The 27,231-nt window shown below is 36.2% G+C and overlaps 1 protein-coding gene across 2 annotated transcripts in view; it reads right to left on the minus strand.

Moving 5' to 3' along the window:
* Window positions 1-27,231, minus strand: part of EPHA6 (EPH receptor A6) — a 406,991-nt gene that overhangs the window by 148,665 nt on the left and 231,095 nt on the right. Inside the window, exons 4-6 of one of the 2 annotated variants that reach the window (XM_063305541.1) lie at window positions 23,748-23,872; window positions 6,092-6,139; window positions 5,576-5,738 (exon numbers count right to left, since the gene is read on the minus strand). In XM_063305541.1, coding sequence (XP_063161611.1) covers window positions 5,576-5,738; window positions 6,092-6,139; window positions 23,748-23,872 — 336 coding nt within the window. The remainder of the gene's footprint in view (window positions 1-5,575; window positions 5,739-6,091; window positions 6,140-23,747; window positions 23,873-27,231) is intronic. The other variant, XM_063305542.1, reaches the window with a different exon arrangement.

Genomic DNA, 27,231 nt, shown 5'->3' on the forward strand with positions numbered 1-27,231 from the left:
TTATAGGGATTAAGTCTTTATCTTCCCTTCTTTATATTTTAATGAAACTGATAAGGAGTGAAATAGTCATTCTTGCATTAAGTAGGTGATAATTAACAAGTCCCAGCAGGGTAATATATCATTTCACAACAGAAACTTCAAAGAAATGTCCTTGGCATCATATTACTATAAAAAAATATGAATATTGGAAATATTATGTAATAATAAATACTCTGGTAATCTTTAAACTACTGCAATACAAGGTTCTTAGTTCTTTTACAAATTTCTAAAGTTCCCTGAGTAGTTCTATTTTTTTCTAGTACTTTTCAGATTTTTTACATGTCTACCACACTTGATACAATCTTCCTTCTGACTCATGGCATTTCCAGCATTTATTACTGTCAATTATTGATGGAATTGTATACCAACTATAAAACATATTATACCAATTGTCTTTTAAGTTATAACAGGGTAAATTTTATAGACTCATTTCATAATTCTTCCCACTGTTGTGTTGTAACTGTTTCTTTAAAATTTTGCATCCATTTTATTATGAACATTTTAATTTGTTCTTTTTCCGTGGCATATCTGAGTAACAATTTATATACTGTATACACCCTGATAGATGGTCTTGATTTTTCTATGAGTGTTTCATTTTTCTTAGAAGCTCTCCCTCATTTTTGAGGTCAGTTTTTATTCTTCCAGCAATTTATAGATATATCAACCTTGTAGATTCTGGCCTTCACCATTTAGTTTGTGCTGTGTCTTTAGCCTATTCATAGGTTCTGGGTGGACGATATCTGCATATGTAATAGCACTTTTCGAACTACAGTTATCTCCAATAGCAGTTAAAGGAGAGGCTAGTGGCGAGATACATTGGCATATACATAATTGTATATGCCAACCCCTGCCTGACTAGGAGATGAGTGAAAGTCTTATCCTAGTGCCTGGAGGCTATTAAGGTTTGGATGAGGATGATCAGGCTCAGGCTTAATTCCAGCAAGCTGGAATGGCTACAGGGTTGGAAACCCTCTGATACCATAGATGGCTTACGACTTGGATATTTGCTGTATCATCTTGTCCCAGTGGCATCTGCCTGCCCAATAAGACTGGGAGGAGTGGTATCTCTCTGGATTTCTTCTCTTTCAGAATGTCAGCATCAAGCCACAAGAGCAGTACATGAACAAGGAAGCAAGGTTCATATTAATCAGTCTGATTAATCAGGTTGAATACCAGGTAAAGGGGTTCAATAATAGAATCTTGGAAACTAAATAAGAAAATCGCAGTCCTCATTTATTAGTACACATTTTTTAAAATACATTGACCATTCAGCCATTGGGTGAGCTTTCTCCCTATTACCAACTCGATTTTGTCTGTTAGCTACATGCTTTAGTTATTGCAAATTGACTTCTGTCAGCCAGCAGACCCTCCAGCAGAGTGAAAAATAGGAAAGTGACAGAAAGACAGCTGGGCAGATAAAAGGGAGCAGCTGTAAGACATATAGATACAAACTGTGGTATCTATAGATAGAGTATAGATAGATGCAAAAGGCATTTATACAGAACAACAACAACAAAAAACCAAAAACACAATTTTTAAAGGCATGGGCCAATATTTGATTGAGTGACCATTTTCCTTCTTCATATTCTACATATTTAATCCTACTGAAGACTCCACCAGGGAGGCAGGGGAGGGTTCTTTTTAGGAGTCTGGGGAGCTGTTTCCAACCTAGCAACAACCTTCCTAAAATACCAAGCTTTATAAAAAAAAAATTCAGCAGCTTCACTGATAACTCTTTAAAGCCTTATTCCTGTGGGAAAGTGAAAAATTCTTTAGTCAGGTTTGTATTAAAGATAGAACTTTTTTCTGTCTGGCTTTGTGTCCCTATATGTACATGTCTAGAACCATGCTGAGTATGAGATTAATAAGAAAGGGTAAGAAAACGTAAGAGCAGGGTGTCTAAATGAGTGTATACATGAGTCTGTATTTGTGCACTGAGAAATACAGACTGAAAGAAAGAAAATGGCATGTAATATGAGGTAAGAGTGCATGGACATGTGTATCTGAGAAAGGAACATGGAGATATCTATAAGCAAAGAAGTATGTGTTTCAGAATGGACTACATGAATGTAGCTTATCCGAGTCTGTTTATGTGGCTCCAGAGAGATGCCAGGGGTTCCATGTCCACAGTGAGAATATTCTTCCTCTTTAAGATTGTAGTCCATCTGGTTCTGGCATGATACTCTTGAATTAAAGACCAGTTTAATCCTTAGCCCAGTGTAAATTCCCTATTCTTGAATGTAAGACTATGACTGTTATTTCTGTGAAATATAATGAAATGCAATTGATATAGTTATCTACAGTGCCAACATCCTGAATCTCTGAAATGGTCAATTTATTATCTTAAATATTTTGTATCATATTTTCTTCAGTAGGATTAAATTTTCTTCAGTAGGATTAAATGTTCTTGTTGGCCACATCACCATGTCAGTCTACCATGGCATTAATGTTTTTTTTTTATGATGGGAGTAATTTGGGATTTTTGAAAATGTTGATTCTTTGTAGCTCTTTGTTGTAGTCTTCTGAGAGCCAATCAAGCTAATATCAAGAATTATGTTATTATTAAAAGGAAGGATTAATAGAAGATGGCTAGGTTTGATGAGGAGAGAACACAGTTATTAAAAGAGGGATGAATATGTATCAAAGGTTTTATTTTATTTCCTTTACAGAAGCTTGTACAGTATTCCACTTTAAATACAAAAATTGGAGCAAGTGCAGCTTAATATACCTTGTAGCTCCTCCGTTTGACTTCCTGATGCACATATATGCACTGATAAAGTGCTTTAAAATGCATTTTACATGCACATCTGTGACCACACATACAACCAATGAAATCTAGTATCACTGAGTGGAGTTTCACTCATCAGATTTTCTCTTTTTCCCTTCTATTCTCCCATGATATACTCTGCAGCACTGGAGAATTTCCCACAAATATTTTGGAGAGTAGAAAGGGAATCTCTATATATAGAGAGATGCCCTCGTCTATACCACATGACTCAACTCTTTGATTGTATTGATATTTATTTCTATCTAATGTTCTATTGATGTTCACCATTTTGAATAAATCAGATTTTCTTGCAATTTACATCTGAAGCTGTCTTTTAAGTATGCATTGATTATTAATATATTTTGTGCATGAGTACATATTTGACTACTCATATAGTATTAAAACTACATCCTCTTTGATTAATTAACTTTTAAAATTACTCCTGCACAGCCAGACAGTCCTCTTTCTGCTTCATGCACCATTAATAACAATTCCTAAATTTCTGGCTGCCCTTCATAATGATGTATCTAATTCCATCCTAAATAATTGAAACAGCATAGATTGCATTCCACTCAGCAAATGGGAAAAGCAGACTGTCTAGTAGAAGAAGGAGTAATGAGCTTTTAGAAAAGAATGACTTTAAAGCTTTTTGTAATGCCTTATATTCTACTTTGTATAATATATGTGAAGTGGAATATAACTGCAGAGATTATATTTAAAATATTTTACAATTTTTCATCGTAAAATTTACAACATCACTATTTAGAAAATAGTCATTATCCCATTTTTTCAAAGATTATTTTTATTTATTTATTTACACTATTCATAACATACCCCAGTGCCAGAGGACTCTGGGGAGGGTACAGCAATATATCCTCTGTCTCTATCTCTATCCTCCATAAAACCTAAGAATTAAATATACAAAAACAAAGTCCCACTCAGAATTGCAAGGGAAAAAAGGTTTGCTGGAACAATATGAAATGTATTATGATCTATATATTCTATTTCACATGGAAAAAAAGAAGAAAAGAAATCATTTGCCAAACCTGCAAGGGATTAACAATCCATTCTTTTTTCCTGTATGTTTCAGCCCTGTGTTTCTGAACTGATTTGCAATCATAGTATCTTTTTTCCCCAAGTTTTTAAACCATATGTTCATGAGAGATTGCTAGAAGTTAATTTTGACTGCAGGAATATTGGAAAATCTATCATTGTAACCAACAAACGTTATAAACTGTAAAGGCATTTCTAAGAACTACATCATCTCGAGGACACTGCTGTTCAATGGCTACACAATCTAGATATCTGGCCATAGGCTTAGTTACTTTAGTAACTGCTCATACATAATTTAATTTATTCATAATCTTATTCATCATTTGTACTGCATGTTTTTTAAATAATTTATTGTCCCAATGCCCTATATTTTATACACTTTTATATATTGTTTTTGTGATATTTATGCAATAATGCTGCATTTTGCTATGCCATACTAAATAAATAAATATATAAATAAATAAATGTGTTGTTACTCAATATCTAAAGTGACCTGCATTCAAAGGGGAAGTTTGTGTAAGATTTTTAAATAGACACAGCTTGAAAATATCATGTGCTGATGCATGGTCTGATTTTCACAACTCAGTTGCCACAGTGATTGCTCATGCAGTTGCTATCACAAATGGATTGACCTGCCACATGTTACCATCTGTACATGTGCACTTCTCTGTCAAGTTTAGATGATATTGGTGGCATATATTGATGGAATTTAAACTGATTTTCTTTATTTGAATAATCTGTGGTTAACTGTAGCTATTTCAAAAGCTTTATCTGCTGAAGTCATAATCTGTAGCACAATTTTTACATTGGGATTTGGGAAAATTTAGTCTAGAATATGGCATTACTGAACTAAATAACTGGTTAATTATATCATATGTAATCTATATAACACACATACTGAGTTTTATCAGATTATTAAAAATGAAATATCAGGAAATTTTAAGAAAGTTCAAGATGTAGGGTGGACAACTACAAATTATTATAAGTTGTTATTGCCCCTTCAGGATGGATCTTTGTACACCAATTCTTCCACTATCCATTCCTGAGATATATGTTTAATTTTGTATAAATACTGCATGCACATTCTTTTTCTCAGCTTTGGTTGAATTAAAGAAAATGTATAGCATCATTTCCCCACTAAAGATTTGGGGACTGTAGCCCCAATTCTATCCCTCTGCTGTGTTCCTTAATCAGTTATTTGGGGTTATGGTATAAGGAAAGGGGAAGGAGTGCTGGCAGTGAGCACTTTGTGAATGTTTTTCTGAGATATTCATTAGCATTCAGATAAAACATTCACAAAAGTGTGACTTTGATTTTAATTATTTGGTAAAGCTTGGCTTTGGTCAAGGCTGCCTGTATGTCCCTATTCAAGAGTATAACATGTAGACTTTCCAAAAGAGCAGTCAGTGATAGTTTATCAGAGATGGTGGACTGATGAACTTCAAAAACAGAAAAGCCACAGGAAGAACTAAAGTAGATAAAAGGTCAGAGTTTTCTTTTAAACAGTGCACATTTAAAGAACACTTTGCAAATCATGCTCAACCATCTAGAGTCTTGGGAGCTGAGTGGTAAATAAATTCATGTAAATACATACAGACATAGACATTTTGAGTCAAGAATTCAGTTTGGACCTAATATTCCCAATGGCTAGCTGTGTAACACTAGATGCTATTTTTGTCATATATACAAGATTTGGGGCCTTTTATTTAGACTTACTTTCATCTCCAGTTTCAAATTCAAACTTCTGGCTATAGCCACTGTATCCTGTCGCAGTCCTGAGCCTGATATGAAATATGTACTTGGTGGCTGGTTTGAGACCTGTGACGATAACACTTGGAGCCTTTGACCTTGTGGAAGAATAGCTGAGCTGTTCATTCTCCTGAGGGACAAAAGAAGAGCAAATGGGAGGTGACATACTAGCAACCTTTCAAAACTAAATTTTGTTACACATGTCAAATTGCATTCGTTTAAGGGCTAAAAGCCATCACTATGAGGTATGGCAGAAACTAGGCTTAGCTATAACAAGAAATTTCTGTTTTTCTTATATAGAGAGAGTTGAGCAATTGTGAATTCAAGAGTTAGTAATTAGACAACATAATATGAAATTAATACAAGACTACAACTGTAGAAAATGGCAATTATATACTTTAAATCATGGATACATTTGGATTGCAAATAACTATTAAAAACATAATGCATAAGTATGGGAGTATTCCAATGTCTGCTACTCACTTCTACCCGCAGGTAGTGCCAAAATGCCGGCGCTATCCGTGGGTAGGCCTGTGGGTAAAAGAAATGAAAATTAACTCTTTGTATTTATGCTTGCAACCTTGAAACAGGTTCTATTATCTTTTTGGATTGGAAATGGGTGTTTATGCATATAAATATCTTGCAGATGTGTATTTTGCTACTGGACTTGCATTGGAAATCCACTCTAAATAGGTAAAATAAAAGCATGTGTATTTTTCCCAAGTTATAATGGACTTTCTCAAAAATGAGTGTACTAAAAATTCTTGGGTGAAATGACTTTTAGAGGTGTCCCACTGCTGCAAGATTGATAGGAATAGCGGCAGCTTAGTGAGAATTTGAGAATTTCTTCTGTTCCTCTTTTGTTCTTCTCAGAAGCCTCAATATATCACATGTGCAATGTTTCAAAACATTGAAAAAAAAAGTTTTATGCATCTAATTCTGTAATAAGTGCAACTAGGCCATTTTTTGAATTTGTAAGGCTCTGAGGGACAAGGGATGTGGCAAAACAGTTTACGTTTAATAACAATAAGCAGTATTTTTCCAGTTCACAACATAATTGCATTTCTAAGTTCTTTGTTTTTTGTTTTTCAACCTTACCTTGAAGTTAACTTCAGTATAATAACTAAATCATAATTCAGGTTAGAACAGAATTGTCATATAATCGATACCTAAGAGGTACCATATACATTTCAGCTTTCAGAATTCCCAATGTAGCCTATGGAATTCTGGGAGATTTATTTAATATTTAATAAAATATTAAAAAGTATCCAGTTGGGGAGGGCTGTGATAAAGCAAAAATATAGTGTATTAATTATCAAAAGGCATTTTGTGTCTGATGCCTTAGAGATATTAGATTCATTGGTGACCTCTCAAAAAGGGGGAAAAAGAGGAATCCTCCTCCCATCAAGGAATTCTACTGCATTAGGACAGCAGGTTTGAAGCATGAAGAAATGCCCTGTAAATAAAATTGGCCTAACTGTCTCTAATCTAATGCAACTAAAGTGAAATTATTTATGGCATGGCAAAATTTTTAATGCTGCTGCAGAGAAACAGTGCATCATCACTGTCTTAGCAGTATAATATCAATGTAACAATTGCTATATGATTAAGTTGTTGTGTTCAGGGAAAATGAAGCACTGGGGAAAATATTAAAGGATCTGTGATGCTCATAATTCAAAATAGGATAGACAGTTAAAAAAAAAACTCTGTCCTGTGGGGTGTCTTTATTTTGTTATTTATTTTTAATGAAGTCTCCAGCATATTATTACATTTTGTAATAGCAATCCACTGGTAAACTGAACAAGGAAAATATGAAATATTTATGTATATATACAGTATATAAAAAGTATACACACCAGAATATAATAATATGCTATTCCCTAAAAAGCAATTAAATTTTGCCTCCTCAACAAGTGTTAAGATTATGGCATAACTGAAAAGGCAGTCAGACCCTTAAAGCTTATACACCTTGTAGTGAAAAAGAATGTGGCTACAATACCATTGATCCTTCTTCAAAACCCAACATATTTATTTCCCACCTTGAGAAGGAGTAGGAATAAAAACATTAGCTCACATCCTAGAAAATCTCATTTTGTTGGCAGATACTGGATCCAACATTTTACTTAAAAGTTGAAGAAAATAACCAAGATCTCCAGCAGGTACTGAGACTGATTACATAACTGAAACTCAATGGCATAAATTGCTTTCATTTTGGTTACTAAAATAGGTGTATTAACCTCTACTGGCTTCATAAGTCCATTTTGTCTTAAACACTCTGAAAGAGTTAAGGTAAAAACAAAAGAACAAAAAACCCCCCATAACATTTCATTAAATACTCTGATTACCACATTGTATCACATTATATCACTTTTACACTTATGCTCAATGTATCCTTTGGAGTCCCTTCAAATCATAAGAAGTAAACTATGGCCCATCTGGGTGAAAAGTGAAAAGAGATTAATAATTTTTTTGACTTGAATACAGATTTGGTCTTGCTAGAACATTCTGAAGTCATATCTAAGAACAAAGATTCTATTGGTATAATATATAGATAATATATTCCTTCCATTTTTTAAAGTAATAAAAATATTTTATCACTTTCATTGTGACATAAGCATTCTCCCTGAACTGAGATCTGGAGCAGGGCCAAATCATTAGGTTTTATGGATAACCTATGGATAGCCTAGGTAAGCAAACCCCATAGTTTAATTAGCTAATATCATTTGATGAGAAGGAAAGCATGCTCAGGATTTTAGAAAATAGAAAGGAACCAAATTATTCAAAGCATTTTCTTATAACACTGTTGTGGTCCACAAAAATGGGGGCCCGCATGTTTGATACCCTTCTGTATAATATTATGGGTATGGGAATGAAAAAATAATACTGTAATTGAGGTAATTGAAAAAGGCAATCTTGTTTTTTGAAAAAATGGGTAGTACTAAGTCTTGAGAGCCAGTCTGGTGTAGTGGTTAAGGCATCAGGCTAGAAACTGGGAGACCCTGAGTTCTAGTCCTGACTTAGGAACAAAGCCAGCTGGATGACCTTGGGCCACTCACTTTCTCTCAGCCCTAGGAAGAAGGCAATGGCAAACCACTTCTGAAAAACTTTGCCAAGAAAACTGCAGGGACTTTTCCAGGCAGTCTCCAAGAATCAGACATGACTGAATGGATTAAAAAAAAGAACAACCAAGTTTTACAACTGATAGTTCCTGTTCTTTATATGTTTCTAAGAAAATCAGAGTAAAAGCAGTGGCAGTTAGAAGGAAAATGTAAGGAATAATATTCAGAAAAACCAAGCAACATGATGGAGCACATAGACAGACTTTTCTTCTTGCAGGGCAGATACATATGAAAGCGAATAAAAAAATGAAATCCCCAAAAACCACTCCAGTGTGGAATTGTGTGAAATTCAGCAATGCTGTATGCTGTATTTCAGGATTCTAAACTATTTCCCCTCTTTGATGATCCAGTTCTTTGCTATAATGGCTCACTGGCTCTTTACATACAGTATACCTGCATTCCTGCAGATCCCCAAACAAAGCAGTTTGTATTCACTTGGCTGATAAGGGGTTGAGTTAGTTTAGTTTAGGTTTTCATAGGAAAGTTCTCATAGGAGAAGGTGGGGCCATAGATGGACTGATAACTATATTAGATAATATGCTGGCATTAGAGGTCGAGAAGGTTGGAGAGGAGGAGGTTGGAAATGGGGATGGTATCTGGTAGCTAAAATGGCTGAAATGAACTTGGCAGCAACTGGCTGTTAAAATTGGGATGGTGGTTTTAATAATACCCAATATGAGCTATAAATCTAAGTTAGATTAGGTTGGAAGGTTACAAAAAAAGAAATACCAGGCACTTGCTGAAGAGGCTACAGAAAGATGCTTATATGCATTAGTTTCTTGAAGTGCTGATTTAAGGACAAAGAAAGTGTTAATTATTTATTTATTATTCACATGTCTATCACCGCCCATCTCCCCCTAAAAGGGGGGCTCTTTGTTTTCTACTACAGATTAAGGTTACTATGGTAACTAATCAATTTGGCCGGGTGAAGAGGTTGAATTTAATTGTCCCCTTTTCATGTGTTAATGGTTGCATTGCCTAAGGAGAAGAACTTGCCTGGACTTGTTTTAGTTTGTTTCCCTTCTGTGTAGGCTTGCAGAGAATATACAGCTGAGAGAAATCTCTCCTCTCAGCAAACATCCTTTAAATGTGTTTTTCTGTAAATAATTTTTTTATAGAAATCCCTGGTGTGTGACTTTTCTGATCTCTCCTGGGCCAAAGGCTTTCTAGCACTCTGCCAACTGGTTATGGGCCCAGTAAGCGGCCCAGTAAACCCAGTAAAACCCCAGAGAGAATAGAGAGATCAGCTCCACACCTCATGCACAATGTAAAGGCAGGTAGCAAAGACCTGTGAAGATTTTCTTTAGAGCCGCCTGGAGATTTTCCAGCAACTGCCGGTCTACAGGACAAAGAAGCCAGCTGAGGTGACTTGCAAAAGAAGGAAGAAGCCATGGCTACCTCCCAGCCCTCAGCAATGCCTCTGGAGCACCCATCAGAGACCAACTATTTGAATTGGGCCCTGAAGTTGGAGATGTATCTTTGCAGAGAGAATCTTTGGCTGCCAATTGGTGAGCAAACCCCCCAAAATCCCAGTGCTGAATGGTTTAGACAGGATGAGCGGGCTAGAGCCACCATTATCCTGGGAGTTGAGGACAATCAGCTAGTCCATGTGCAAGGTATGCAGTCTGCAAAGCAACTTTGGGACGCTTTGAGAGACTTGTATGTAAAGGCAACAGCAGGGAGTAAAGTTACCCTGACAAAAAAGCTGTACAAAGCCTACCTTGCAGAAGGAGATAGCCTTCCTGAGCACCTGCATTATATTCAGCAGCTGTTTGTTGAGTTGCAGGAGAGAGGAATGGAATTTACACCTCTCACAAAATCCTATATCTTCCTGTCCTCACTGAATGAAACATGGGACACGCTGATTTGTACCCTGGAGGCTATGCCTGAAGCAGACCTCACCCCATCGTATGTTACACAGTGCTTACTCACTGAATGGGAGATGAGAGAGGAAAGATCCCCCCCCCATCTCTTCTGGAAAGCTGCAGTACCAGAAAACAAGGGAAAAGAAGGGAACAGAAGCTGAGGCCATAGCGTTAGCCAGCCAGCGATGCTTCACTTGTGGTTCAGCTGGACATTTGCAGAAAGACTGTGCCTTGAGACCCAAGAGTAGAAAGACAGAGAAGAAGAACACAAGGGCAACACAGAAGAAGGCTCTTCAGACAACCCAAATTGCACAGGTTGCTGAGAAGGGTAATTCTGATGTATGGGTGTTAGATTCTGGGGCCAATTGTCATTTATGTAATTGTAAAAGCTCTTTTGTGTCACTGCCTAAAACTGAAAGACAAAGTGTATCTTTGGCTGATGGGTCTGTGACCAAAATTATGGGACAAGGTGACTTGTATTTATCCTGCTTGGGAGAAACTGTAAAAGGTGTGTTGTATGTGCCAAATTTACAATCAAACCTTTTATCTGTGGCACAATTGGCTGCAACAGGGTATGTCATAACATTTAAGAAAAATGGTTGTGAGATACGTAAACATGGAAAATTGTGTGCTACTGGTATTTTAAAAGACTCCTTGTACATTGTGCAAAATGCAAGGAAGCCAAGCTGCAAGGCTGCAGTTGGCAACACTCCATATCATGACCAATGTGTATACCTGATGCACAGGAGATTTGGTCATGCTAATTTCAAGTATATAGCACAAATGCCACAGCTGTGTGCTGACCTAAAGATAAAACCCTGTGACAAATACTTAGATTGTGTAGTTTGCAAAGAATGCAAAACACTAAAAGCTCCTATGAGTAAGCACAGTGACAGAGTTACAACTAGACCTTTGGAAATTGTACACTCTGACATTATTGGTCCTTTTGCTCCAAGTCTTGGACAAGCAAGGTATGCAATGACCATCATTGATGATTTCTCAAGATACACATTCATCTACATCTTAAAACATAAAGATGAGGCATTTGAGAAATTTAAAAGTTTTGTGACATGGGCAAATGGGAAATTCCCTATCTGCACTCCAATGTGATAGAGGAGGAGAGTACCTTTCTCACAAATTCAAAAGGTTCCTAGCTGAAAAGGGGATAGAACAAATTCTTTCTAACCCTTACACCCCTCAGCAAAATGGTGTTGCTGAAAGAAAGGGCAGAACCTTGCAAAATGCAATGGAATGCATGCTTAAAGATTCACATTTATCTTTTAAGTATTGGGGAGAGGCAATATCTACTGCCTGTTATGTACAAAACAGATTGTATAACTCTGTGATTCAGGACACTCCATTCCATTTGTTTTATGGTGTGAAAACAAAGGTAAACCATCTGAGTGTGTTTGGTAGCACTGCTTGGGTTCATATTCCAAAACAACAGAGAAGGAAAGGAGGCCCCACAACAAAGAAAGCCATCTTTGTTGGCTGTGAACAAAGCCAGAGGAGCTACAGGTTCATAATGGGAGAAAAATTGATAATAAGCAAAAGCGCTTCTTTTGCTGAACAAAACTGTGGGAGATTAAATTCTAGCTCTCCAGTTGATCTGAGCACAAGAGAACAGCAAGGACTTGCTGATGGTGATCTTTTGCCTGATGAGGACATTAAACCAGAAAAGCAAACTGAAGATCTGTCTGATGAGACAGATGCTTCTCAGGAAAGTGATAGGAGTCAAAATTTAAGCCCTGTATTACCTCTCAGATCTCAGAGAAGTAATAAAGGCGTTCCTCCATCACGTTTTCAGACTGAAACAATAAAAGCATTTCACATATTCACAGAACCTGAGTCTTTAGAACAACTGAATGCTTTACCACCTGAGATTGCATAAAATTGGCATTCTGCCATGTAACAGGGGTTGTTGTTGTTTATTCATTTAGTCGCCTCTGACTCTTTATGACTTAATGGACCAGCCCACGCCAGAGCTTCCTGTCAGTTGTCAACACCCCCAGCTCCCCCAGGGATGAGTCCATCACTTCTAGAATATCACCATCCACCTTGCCCTTTGTTGGCCCTTCTTCCTTTTGCCCTCCACTCTCCCTAGCATCAGCATCTTCTCCAGGGTGTCCTGTCTTCTCATTATGTGGCCAAAGTATTTCAGTTTTGCCTTTAATGTCATTCCCTCAAGTGAGCAGTCTGGCTTTATTTCCTGGAGAATGGACTGGTTTGATCATCTTGCAGTCCAAGGCACTCTCAGAATTTTCCTCCAACACCACAGTTCAAAAGCATCTATCTTCCTTCTCTCAGCCTTCCTTATGGTCCAGCTCTTGCAGCCATATGTTACAACGGGGAACACCATTGCTTTAACTATGCGGGCCTTTGTTGTCAGTGTGATGTCTCTGCTCTTAACTATTTTATCGAGATTTGTCATTCCTCTTCTCCCAAGGATTAAGCGTCTTCTGATTTCCTGACTGCAGTCAGCATCTGCAGTAATCTTCACACCTAGGAATACAAAGTCTTTCACTGCTTCTACATTTTCTCCCTCTATTTGCCAGTTATCAATCAAGCTGGTTGCCATAATCTTGGTTTTTTTGAGGTTTAGCTGCAAGCCAGCTTTTGCACTTTCTTCTTTCACCTTCATCATAAGGCTCCTCAGTTCCTCTTCACTTTCAGCCATCAAAGTGGTATCATCTGCATATCTGAGATTGTTAATGTTTCTTCCAGCGATTTTAACTCCAGCCTTGGATTCCTCAAGCCCAGCTTGTCGCATGATGTGTTCTGCATACAAGTTGAATAGGTAGGGTGAGAGTATACAGCCCTACCGTACTCCTTTCCCAATCTGAAACCAGTCCGTTGTTCCATGGCCTGTTCTTACTGTTGCTACTTGGTCATTATACAGATTCTTCAGGAGGCAGACGAGATGACTTGGTATCCCCATACCTCTAAGAACATGCCACAATTTGTTATGGTCCACACAGTCAAAGGCTTTAGAATAGTCAATAAAACAGAAATAGGTGTTTTTCTGAAACTCCCTGGCTTTTTCCATTATCCATCGGATATTGGCAATTTGGTCCCTAGTTCCTCTGCCTTTTCTAAAGCCAGCTTGTACATCTGGCAATTCTCGCTCCATGAGTTGCTGAAGTCTACCTTGCAGGATCTTGAGCATTACCTTACTGGCATGTGAAATGAGTGCCACTGTTCGATAGTTTGAACATTCTTTAGTGTTTCCCTTTTTTGGTATGGGGATGTAAGTTGATTTTTTCCAGTCTGATGGCCATTCTTGTGTTTTCCAAATTTGCTGGCATATAGCATGCATTACGTTGACAACATCATCTTGCAAGATTTTGAACAGTTCAGCTGGGATGCCATCATCTCCTGCTGCCTTGTTATTAGCAATGCTTCTTAAGGTCCATTCAACCTCACTCTTCAGAATGTCTGGCTCTAGCTCACTGACCACACTGTCAAAGCTATCCCTGATATTGTTATCCTTCCCATACAGGTCTTCTGTATATTCATGCCACCTTTTCTTGATCTCTTCTTCTTCTGTTAGGTCCTTGCCATCTTTGTTTTTGATCATACCCATTTTGGCCTGGAATTTACCTCCAATTTTTCTAATTTTCTGGAAGACGTCTCTTGTCCTTCCTATTCTATTGTGTTCTTCCACTTCCGTGCATTGCTTGTTTAAAAATAATTCCTTATCTCTTCTGGCTAACCTCTGGAATTTTGCATTTAATTGGGCGTATCTCCCCCAATCACTGTTGCGTTTTGCTTTCCTTCTTTCTTGGGCTACTTCTAGTGTCTCAGCAGACAGTCATTTTGCCTTTTTGGTTTTCTCTTTCTTTGGGATGTGTTTTGTTGCCGCCTCCTGAACAATGCTGCCAACTTCTGTCCATAGTTCTTCCGGGACCCTATCTACTAAGTCCAGTCCCTTAAATTGATTCTTCACCTCCACTGCATATTCCTTAGGAATATTAGTGAGCTCATATGTAGCTGATGTGTGGGTCTTCCCTAATCTCTTTAGTCTGATCCTAAATTGTGCAGGAAGTAGTTCGTGATCGGAACTACAGTCAGCTCCAGGTCTTGTTTTTACCGACTGTATAGATGTCCACCACCTTTGGCTGCAAAGGATGTAGTCAATCTGGTTTCGGTGTTGTCCATCTGGTGAAGTCCATGTATAAATCCGTCTCTTAGGTTGTTGGAAGAGAGTGTTTGTTATGCAGAGTGAGTTGTCTTGGCAAAATTCTATCAGCCTATGTCCTGCTTCGTTTTGTTCTCCAAGGCCATGCTTACCTGTAATTCCAGCTGTCATTTGACCGCCCACCTTAATATTCTTTAAAGGAGTTAGCATCCTTGAAAGAAAATAAAACATGGAAACTGGTAACTCTACCTCCCAATGAATGCTGTCTAGGTTGTAGGTGGGTTTTCAAATTGAAAAGGAATGCTGATGGCAAAATCCAAAAATATAAAGCAAGGTTGGTTGCAAAAGGGTTCACTCAAAGGAAAGATTTGGACTTTGACAAGACTTTTGCACCAGTTACTAAAGGTGAATCAATTAGATTACTGTTAAAAATTGCTGCACTGATAGGAATGTCAGTTCACCACTATGACATTCAAACTGCATTTCTCTATGGTGATTTAGACCACAAATTATATATGCAGCAACCCCCTGGCTATGAAAAAGGGGAGAATCTAGTCTGTGAACTGCAGAAGTCAATCTATGGGTTAAAACAAGCTGCTAGATCCTGGAACCAAAAATTAGATGAAAATCTGCAGCATTTTGATTTTGAAAAAGGAAAAGCAGATCCATGTGTATATATGAAGAAATACAAACAAGGCTTTATGTATCTGTGCATTTATGTTGATGATTTGCTGCTGTTCACATCAACAGAAAAACAAAGGCTTGATTTTGCATGAAAAGCCATTTCACATTAAAAAAGCCTTGGAACTGTCACAAATAACCTATGTTTGGAAATACACAGGAAGAAGGATGGTAGCTCTCTGTTAAACCAAAGGGGAAATAATGTTAAAATATTGTGAATGGAAAGACACAAAGAGTTAACAAAGCAAATTGGTTTGCATCTTATTCTGTAGTATAAAAAGGGGAGTGTTAATATGTTTTCTACTACAGATTAAGTTTACTATGGTAACTAATCATTTTGGTCAGGTGAAGAGGTTGAATTTAATTGTCCCCTTTTCACATGTTAATGGTTGCATTGCCTAAGGAGAAGAACTTGCCTGGACTTGTTTTAGTTTCAGTTTCCCTTCTGTGTAGAGAATTGCAGAGAATATGCAGCTCAGAGAAATCTCTCCTCTCAGCAAACATCCTTTAAATATGTTTGTTTTTCTGTAAATAAAATTATTTTTATAGAAATGCCTGATGTGTGACTTTTCTGATCTCTCCTGGGCCAAAGGCTTTCTAGCACTCTGCCAACACAAAGGACATAAAGAGAATAAATAAGCATAAAGAATAAATCACACAGTTTTGAGATGTCTATCCTCTTTATTTAACTTTGCTTGTAGTTTTCCAAACTCTGAACTCAGTGTCATTGTTGCTTGGAAATGAGCCTTCTATAAATATATATGAAAACTTAATATAGAACACAACCTATAATCAGTATAATGAATGACTATCTCTGCTAATGTGGTCCTACTACAAGAAATGATTTAATATTATGGATATTCAACATAGTTTTTTCCCCTAATTATCTTTCACAGATAAGGTTATGCTAATTTAACATGGATGATGGTGATAAAGAGTTTGTTCCTTAGGTTTTGATGAATAATTTTAAATAGTGAAGTTGGTTGCAGTGTATAGGGATCCATACAGATCAAGCATTCGTCCTTTAAAACTTTCAGTACATAATATGGAAAATAAGTTTTGTTCCTTGAAATTACTGAATATGTATTTTTCTTTTGAAACTTTTATATCTGTTTTCCACCCAGAGCTATAGCAAAACTGCCAGAGGATGATGGATTAGAAATACATATAATTGAGTAAGGTCAATTGCAGTTTAATAATATTATAACTAAATTATACACCAAGAGAAAAAAGGAAGAAGAAAAAAGGCAAAATGAACATAGATCAGGAATGAAAACAAAATAGACTGCAGGTGGTGTTTCTAGCTTTACCATAATTAATAGAACAAGTAAATATCATAATAACAATTAAAAAGATGTATTAACGTTTATATATTAATTTTGAGTGGGATGGAAAGAAGGATTATAGATAGTCCTACAAGGTTCAATAGTACAGAAAGCTACAGATTTAGAAGAAATTACAATAGCTAAGGTGGAAATATACCCTGTAAAATACTAAAATGGCTCAAATATTGATTGCTACTTTTCAGCTGTATATATCACTCCGTTAATGCCAATTTTCCTACATGAAAGCTTTGGAATCAATATGTCAAATACTAAGTCATGCATGTTTATGAAATTGCCCCCAAATAATAAAAGTGATGTCATAAATTCCAATTCTCAATGTGGCAGAGCGGTGAAATGAACAAAAGGAGATAAAGCAACCCTGAAGATAATGACAATCAGTTTCTATAAAATGCTCAAAACACTGCAAATATTGTTTTAAGATCATTCACCTTCATTATCTATGTAATCTCTGAATCTTATAAATTTGAAGTCATTTTTTTCCCCACTGGATTTAAGCCTAACCTAGCTGTCCGAATTGAACTGGTTATAAACAAACATTTATTTATATGGCAATAGGACTTGAAATCCCCTCTGTAAGATACTACTACTAATTTTTTTTCCACAGTAAATTATCTTTGACTATAGATTTATTGACTATCCCCACAGTTCAGTGACCGAAGATAATAACTTCTAAAAATAGAAAGCTTCTCCAGTATTTCTACAAATTGTATTACCTTGGGGTAAAAGAGCTACAGCAAGTTTAACGTCCTCTGGGATAAAAGATACATTAAAGAGTATTATTTTATTTGAAAATAAATTAGGAACACAGTCCTACGTAGAGTAGAAAAGCAAGAGATGACAGGTGCCAAGGCCAGAATTAAGGCATATTTATCTTCTCCTGCTCAGGTGGTGGAATTGAGGCTTTTTATCTGCCATATTTTGTAACTTTCTAAGAGCTTAAAGTGGACATAATGCTAAACTATGGTTTAATGTTACAAGATACTGTAGAAACCATAGCTCACACATTCTTATCCCGTTTTTCTACATTGAACCCACAAGGAGAATATTTGAAATTTCACCTTCAGATTATCTATAGTTTAATACGTCATCCATGGCTTATCTTAAATTTAGTTTTTTCTGAAAGAAGTCATCTTAAATGATAGCTGGATATTGACTTATTTCAATATACCATAAGTCTGATTACCATAGTTTATCCTGGATAAGGTGTGATTTAGTTGCTATGCAGGGGAATAGAGTAAATAGAGTGTGACTCTGAGCCTCACTTTCACATTTACTATATTGAGGCAAAATGGTAGCAAGTCCATGGGGCCTGCCTCAATGCTTTGTAACTGGGGAACAACATGTCTTATTGAGGCAAAGCACTATCAATCCATGCAGTTAAAAGTGAACATATACTTTAACTTAACAAATCTAGAGGTTATGCAGAACTAGGAGATTGAGACAGATATAAGTAATCTGTTTTATTTAAGTGTTCTCCACATTTAATTTGATGTTAGCATACAGTAGGTCCAAATTTCAGATATGTCTGTAGTTTCATGCATAAGCTGATGCATGAATTTCCATTTTAGAAATAACTGGAGAGCTTGAAAAAATAGGAAAGCATACATTTCAATTTCATGTGCTTGTGTAATATTATCTAGCTACTCATTCATCCATCCATCCTGAACAACTGTCAGTGTTGGAACAACTATCAGTGTTGTACATGAGCAATCCAAACAATTAATGTCTCCACGCATTAAAAACAACCCACACCAGGGTGTTTCCCTTGCCCAGATTACCTTCTCTTAGAAGAAACAAATAGCTTCTGCTTTGGCTCACTATAGACTCTCAACTCACACTTTACTTATACCAGGTTTAGAAAAAGCCATGGCTGAGATTAAACAGAGAGTATTCAATTCAGGGTACAATAGGACAGAATAATCACATCACCACTATGTCCTTGTAGGGACTCCTTACACCATCCACAAATATCTCCCCCACAATAATGGTATTCACTTGGCAAGTTTCAATGCCCTGCCTTCATTGTGATTTAGAGGAGATTTTATATCATCCCTTTTCTAGAATGCCTTTGCATGTGATGACTTCCAGGGGCAATACACAACTGCTCACCAAACTGTAGGCAAAAACACCAAAAGTTCTCTGGAACCTGGGTGTACACCATTAGGTGTCTTGGGATGATGATTCTAATCTGTTCTGTACTCTTACAGAGGTTCAGGGTGCCAACGATATGCAGTGTAATATTAAGTCACTTTCATTTCTCTCCACCAAATCTTTTAAAGATACTTTATTTATGACACCACCCTGGTTATTATTCTTCTATTAGATAAAAGCTTTTTTTGCTCTTGAAAGGTTTTTTTTCTGACATACCAGAACAACACTATATTATATTCAGTTATCATAAAGAGAATGTATAGACTGTGAAAGGAATGGATGCACTCACTGTCTTCTACATTTATGCTAATTGGGAAGGTCTACAATGATGGCTGCCTTATATTTTGTTAACTGGGGTTAGTTGGGATTGTGAATTTGCATAATCAGGCAGATATTCAGGACTGACTTTTCTTAACAACATGGAAAGGTTTGGGATGAAAAAGCAAGGCCAGAAAGTATATCGCTTTGTCCTTCATTATTTTTTTTACATGCTAAGATTATTCATGTGAGACAAATAAACCTAAATTTGTATACATTTCTCTATCTCTATAGCCTTAGCAAAAGCACCTTTTCTTTTACAATTTTTTAATATTATATGCTACATCATTTTTCTGTTTTCTTCACCATCTTTCTATTTGCATAATTGGGCCCATGAGGGTGTGTTGTATTAAAGTTCTAGACTGAATAGTAGTTCACAAATCAATATAAACACTTCTGCTTTGTTATACATAGTCAAGCATCTGACTACATATTTTTTCTAGACTTGCTTTCCTTTAAGCACAACAATCAAGGATTACCAGATATTGTTTTGAAAAATTCTACATGCTCATACGCTTGTTTTGTGTGTGTGTGTGTTTATTCGTTCAGTCACTTCCAACTTTTTATAACTTCATGGACCAGCCCATGCCAGAGCTTCCTGTCAGTCATCGCCACCCCCAGTTCCCCCAAGGATGAGTCCGTCACCTCTAGAATATCATCCATCTACCTTGCTCTTGCTTGGCCCCTCTTCCTTTTGCCTTCCACTTTCCCTAGCATCAGCATCTTCTCCAGGGTGTCCTGTCTTCTCATTATGTGGCCAAAGTATTTCAGTTTTGCCTTTAATATCATTCCCTCAAGTGAGCAGTCTGGCTTTATTTCCTGGAGGATGGACTGGTTTGATCTTCTTGCAGTCTAAGGCACTCTCAGAATTTTCCTCCAACACCACAGTTCCAAAGCATCTATCTTCCTTCTCTCAGCCTTCCTTATGGTCCAGGTCTCACAGCCATATGCTACTACAGGGAATACCTTTGCGTTAACTATGCGGACCTTTGTTGTCAGTGTGATGTCTCTGCTCTTAACTATTTTATTGAGATTTGTCATTGCTCTCCTCCCAAGAATTAAATGTCTTCTGATTTCCTGACTGCAGTCAGCATCTGCAGTAATCTTCACACCTAGGAATACAAAGTCTTTCACTGCTTCTACATTTTCTCCCTCTATTTGCCAGTTATCAATCAAGCTGGTTGCCATAGTCTTGTTTTTTTTTGAGGTTTAGCTGCAAGCCAGCTTTTGCACTTTCTTCTTTCACCTTCATCATAAGGCTCCTCAATTCCTCTTTGCTTTCAGCCATCAAAGTGGTATCATCTGCATATCTGAGATTGTTAATGTTTCCTCCAGCGATTTTAACTCCAGCCTTGGATTCTTCAAGCCCAGCACGTTGCATGATGTGTTCTGCATACAAGTTGAATAGGTAGGGTGAGAGTATACAGCCCTGCCGTACTCCTTTCCCAATCTTAAACCAGTCCATTATTCTGTGGTCTGCTCTTACTGTTGCTACTTGGTCATTATACAGATTCTTCAGGAGGCAGACAAGATGACTTGGTATCCCCATACCTCTAAGAAATTGCCACAATTTGTTATGGTCCGCACAGTCAAAAGCCAGCTTGTGCATCTGGCAATTCTCGCTTGTACATATGCTTGTAGCTCAAATTTAAAAAACACAGATTTTGTTGGTATAATAAATTGCATTGTGAATTCATGAGTATTAAGTAATGGAAATATATATTACATGATAGTATCTGTGACATTGTTCTATTTCTAATCTGACTGAATATGCTTGAATGGACATGGTACCTGCCACTGGCAAAAAGCAAGGCATTTCTATTTAGAAACCTTTTAAATTTAAGTCTGTTATTAAGACAAGTCTAGTTTATACAAGGTTACTGCAAATATAAGATCTTGTCAACTGAGCCAAATATCTACTATAACTTACATGCTTTTATGAGCAGCAGGTGTATTCCTCGAAAAGATTATAACACTATTAACTGCTCAGAAGGAATACCTAATAATAGGTTGTTAACTGAACTGCTCTAACAAAAGTGGAGAGAAAGGACACTTTAAAATCATTAGCAAAGCCTCCAGAATATGAAGATACACTGTGATTTTGTGTCAAAATGGTTTTCAGTCAAAATGACTTTGTGGAATGAAAATTTATATTCTAGCGGTCCCATGTGACTACTGAAAGAAAGCTTAGCATTGTGGTGGAGCTGGGGGGAGACTCCTAAGCAATGTGAGATGATAATGCGGGATGGTTGGAGAAAAAGGGACAAGAAAATGGACTTTGGTGAATATCATATTTTTTTGCAGCACATCCACAACACCACGAGTTTGGAAGCCCTGCCCTAACTCTGCAAAACAGCTCTGGGAGGAATAGGGGGTACAGAGGATTGAAGATGAGAGGAGGGAATGGGAAAATGTATTTTCCTTAAGTGCACTTAAGTACATTTTTAAACATTTTGTGTTTTTATGTTTAAATGTTTTTCTTTTATATTATGAATTCTTTTAAAACTGTAACCAACTCAGACTATTTTTTGAGTCAGGCACCTTCAAAATCAAACCATCAGTAAAGCAATCTAAGCCAATATCTTGCTGTATTTTGAAGAATGCTGTATAACGTTGTTTTTTAAAAAAATACTGTTTGCATGATAGACACATAATTAAACTCTGTATAATTTATCTGATCTACTATTAGATTCAAATTAAATAAGTTTGCATTTATTCAAAAGAATAAAAAAATAGCAACCCTCAGGTCTGTTTTGCAGAGCTTCTAGTGCAGCTTCCCACAAACTGGCATTTCCAAGACAGTTACGTATACAATATCCAGCATTCCCAATTAGCCTGGCTGTTTGCTGATATTCTGGGAGTTGTAGTCCCAACATAACTGAGAAAGCCTGCATGGATGACTGATATGTATATATCATGGTCTTTTTCTTCAACATTGAGATTGGGAGGAAATGATAGTCAGCACCATATATTTTATTAGAATTAAAAGGAAGAAATCTACCAGTCTTTGATTCCTATCCAAGCAGGATTTATGACAGATACTCTTGTGATTGGTTCAGCTCTAGAAATGTCAGCATTGTAACTTAAGATTGGATATTAATTTTGTTTGCTATATAATATTTCTAAAAAGAAGCTATTCTGTATAGTTTTTGATGATTGGAGTCAACATACTGTAGCTTAAAGTCTACTATATCCAGCAACATACTATAATTTGAGAGAGGCTTTAGAAGCAAGTTTCTTGAATAAGCTTTGTTGATACAATAGCTGTGTTTGTTCTCAGGCAAAAATAGTCTGGTAACTGTAAACCATATTGTGGTATTCTCCAGACAGGATTATTGTATGCATTACTATCTTTTAATATTCCTAGAGACCTTCAAGTAGCACAGAACACTGCTAGAAGTTTAAGTGATACAGCAAGGTGGAATGTATAATATCAACCATGATGCATTTATATTGATTCATACTGATTAGACTAAGTCCAATGAAGGGTATCATTGCTTATATGTATATTCCTTACATGGTAAATATTGGAGTATCTCTCCCTATACCTTCCTACTCATGCCTATCAGAGGAAGTTCCTTTCTTTTTTCTTTTAGTTATTTGCTAAGGGTATAAATTCTTTAATAATTAGGCAAGTGCCTGTTCTGAATAGTGCCCTATTTGGTCTATACATGGAAGCTCAGTTGACCTAGGAGCTATCATTATGCTACCTAATTAAAATTTATGTGGTTATATATTTTAAAGTAAAGTATTATTTTGCTTCCTTTCATTATGTGACTTATTTTTATTATAATATGTTATGATTTAACTTTATTGTGGCACATTTTTTGATTTTTATGTCTCTTAAAAGCACCATGATTCATTAATGTAAAGGATGGCTTAAAATACCTAAATAAAATATGATCAGTTTTAACACTGAACAGTGATGTTCACTCGCTAAAGATGCCATACACTTGCATTTTTCATCTTCCCTCCAATGTCATTAATGGCATTTGTCGTGTACTATCTCAACAGCATACCTATAGTTTTAGCAGTCTTCATAAAGAAATAATAATAAAAATATTTCTGTAGTATGACATGTTAATATCAACCATAAAAATCATGCTAAATGATGAAAAAATATGCACATAAAACTAATAGTTAATTTCCATTACCAGTTTTAAGTGGTTAGGATGCTACTTCTTTTTTCCAAGTGCATGCTATTTTGCTTGTTGTGAAGCCATGGTTTGAAGTTTTCATCATAAATTGAGATACCATTGAGCAGACCCACTTGAAGCAGGTCATTAGTTGTACAGCCAAACCAAAATATGAATCAGTTTCCTTATGAACAAAATCTAAAATGAAAAGGCTAAAAATATCAGCTGTCAGGAAAGTGGCCCTGTAAATTAAAATGCCAATTGTTCTAAGTGGCATAAAAAATAAACAGCTACTGGCTATATTGTAAGTTGATGTACAAAAAGGGGGAAATGTTAGAACATGAGGCTGATTCAAGGGTTTTATTTTATTGTAGTCAAGACCTACTTTCTCATAGTACTTGATCTCGTAGTCCAGAATGGCTCCATTAGGAAAATCAGGCTCTTGCCATGAGAGGGCAATGCTGTTTTGGGAAGCCCAGTCCTTCCTGACCATACCTATCAAGGAGGGTGCTGAAAAGGAAAAGGTAACTCCAGGTTAAAGACAATGCAATGTATTTAAACCATCATAAGGAGATAACTTTGAGTGACTTGATGAACAGGTCCCACTTTGCAAAATTACATCAGTGGTGTTAGGGGCATGGTGTTAGAAAAGTCAAGATGGTGACTGTGACCATGTGATTAACCCCCCCCCCTTTGTACATATGTGCACCATCAACTCATATACAAAAGGTGTGGCCTTTTGCTGCATGGTTCACAAAATTCTTGACTTTTTGACCCCACTGCTCTGCATTAGATTTTAGAGCTCTGCAGTACTTTAGATTCTATCTGCTCTCTTTAAAATCACTACATACTACATTTTCCTAGGATTGGGTGGCTGCCACATGATTCTGGGAAAAAATGAATCAGCTTTAAAAAGTTGCAGATAAGTGCTATATTCATGCCTGGCATGCGCAAAAGCCTCTTGTTGGAAATGAGTGAATTGCCCTAATAAATTTGTTGTTAAAAATAATGGATTCACTCAGAATTGTGTTGAAATGGAATCCAACAGATATCTCTGCTGTGGAATGGCTCATATCACAGTGCTTCTTATTTCAATGACAGTAAGTGCATTAAACATTATATTGCAGGTAGATTTTTGCAATGAAACATAAGAGCTACTGACTCTTCAGGATATTTTTCAAATAATGCAGTGAATTATAACTGCTCATACTTAATGCTAAAATTACATGTCAGCAACAGCATACGAAAACTATTAGGACTGATACAGGAAATGTTAAAAAGGACTCAAAGTTCCTACAGAGCCTGATCTGGAAATGTGGGTTTATCTTGATGTCTTCCATACATAGACAACCAAATCTATTTCATTATGCTCACTATATGGTTAACCATTGCACAGGATATAGATGCACACAAAATAAATAATCAAGTTAGTTATCAAGTTAATATAGAATATTCGCCATATGAAATGAAGAAAGTCAACAGCCGTACCTCCTAACTTCAAGGCTCCCACTGTCATAAAGGCATCAGTTAAACACAGTTGAACAATATAATTTCTCAATAGAACAGGTATAAGAAAAAATATGCACAGAAGAGCATCAGGAATGAAAGTGAAGAAAAACTCTATAAACTTTTATGCAAAAATGAGAAAACTTTGAAATAAGGGTATGGAGCTGTAGTTTTCCAGATGCTGTTGGCCACCTGTCTCAGCTAGCATGGCCAATGGCCAAGGATAACAGGAACTGGTCATCAACATCTTCAGGACTACAAGTTCTGCATGATGCCTTAAAAATAAATTAATTTAATTTAATGGAAATAATTTGTTAACCATCATACAACTTTTCATATTGATCATCTAGGATATAACAAATGGAAAGCTTTTCAACATTTGTTCTTTCATGTGTGCTTTTCCTGAAATTTATTTAGCATTATTTATTTTAGCCTAGAATATTCATTGTAAAAAGAAATTAATAATACAGATAAGTTGGCATTTAAGAGTACTTTTGCACGTACTACTGTTGAACATTGCATAACCTGTTGCATTTTAGCACAAATTATAAAATACAAGCATTCTAAAAATAATGACATGACCATGTTTTTTTATGAAGTATCCATGTTGCATCATGCATTCTGTATCACATATGGTTGTAATCCATTTTATTAAGCTACATATATAGATGCATAGACACATAGACACCCATTTATTTTCACTATTTGCAATGTTTAGAAATTGTATTTTTTAAAATGTTGGAAACTCCCTTGGCTTTATATCAGAAGGCCAGGTTGTAAATATTTAAGCAAACAGATAAACGAACTTCACAACAAGAAAGTCTACTTTACAATATAGATAATTTAGAGAAGATATTTTGAAAGATATATGAAAAATATACCTTGTGAAAGATACACTTTACTTATTTTATGCAAATAAATTAGACAATCTAATAGCTGTCCAGTTCTATTTTTAACAGGAGATATATATTTAAAAATAGGTATTTAAATAATAAAAACATAGGAATCTATATAAAGAAACCCAACAACGTCACTGCATCAAACTACACTTTATGCGTAACACATAGCTCACACAATTAATTTTGTTCTCTAGTATTAGATGCTAAAGGCAAGCATTTTCTTTCTCTTAAATCCTACAATCACAGAAGAAAATTTTCTAGGAAAGGTATGTGGCTGAGAAGGGATTCTGTGAAAACCCAAAGCAACCAATTTTCCACTGAGGATGTAAGTGATTTATGCAAAATAACAGATACAGCTGCATGCTAATATGAAGAAGAGCAGTATAGGTTCCTCTGCTCTATTCTGCCTCACTTGGCAAATACTACATTTAAAACAACTATCTGCTAGCAGTGAAGAATATAACAGAGGTTCTGAAAGAAAACATTGAATTCTATATCTGCTAAAGCAACAATATTTGCAGATGTTATAACTACATCCACCCAGAATTTAATTTCTTCCTTTACTTGTCAATAATGCTGATATTTGTATAAAATAAATAGGCTGCCAGTAAGCAAGAAAATAAATGGATATGTATCAAACCCTGATATATAAACCTTTTGAAACCATTTCAACCTACTATATCTTGGAATGACCTCAGACTACCATAAATAAATAATCTTTCAAGGAAGACTTTGGGGAAACTGGAATTTATCAAAAACTTCATTCTATTCAATGTAGACTTTTCCCCATTACATCATACTGCATGGTATATTTTAAAAATATGATACTGTGAAGATGTATCTCTATTTTTACCATGTAGATATTTGGGTGCTATAATTAGGAAGAAATTGCTTTGACTATCTAATGAAGTGGGCTCTTAGTTATCTCCCAATAAATAGTTAATCTTTAAGTTGCCATAACACTCTTTGCTGGTTTTGCAACACAACTCCCCTGTGGAATTTGTTACCTTGCTGTAGCCATCTGCCAGCTCACAGTTCTCCAATTACTTTTTGAGAATGCCATCTGGAATTGTCAAAGGCCTTGCCAAAGTCACATTATATATACTGCATTCCCCTTATCCATCAAACCAATTACCCTGTCAAGGAAGGGAATGAGATATGGTTAGTGATATTTCCTGTTCCACTTTCTGAAGGGTTGGGAAATTTAGAGCATCCTTTAAGGGTGAAGAGGCAGTGAAATAATATCCCTAATCTTTTACAAATGTATATGTTGGACATACATTATCAGAACTCAGATTAGCAATTGCATGCACTTCTACTAGTCAAGACACTTTTTGTTTTACAATAGCCCAACATGCTGTTTTGACATTTTGGCTGCCTGAGGTATAAGGATAAGAACCCTCCCTTCATGTACACTGAACTTATTTCCAAATAAATAAGGAACAGCTCCCTCCTGAGGATTGG

This window comes from Candoia aspera, chromosome 5, assembly GCF_035149785.1.
Source record: "Candoia aspera isolate rCanAsp1 chromosome 5, rCanAsp1.hap2, whole genome shotgun sequence".
Taxonomy (NCBI): domain Eukaryota; kingdom Metazoa; phylum Chordata; class Lepidosauria; order Squamata; family Boidae; genus Candoia; species Candoia aspera.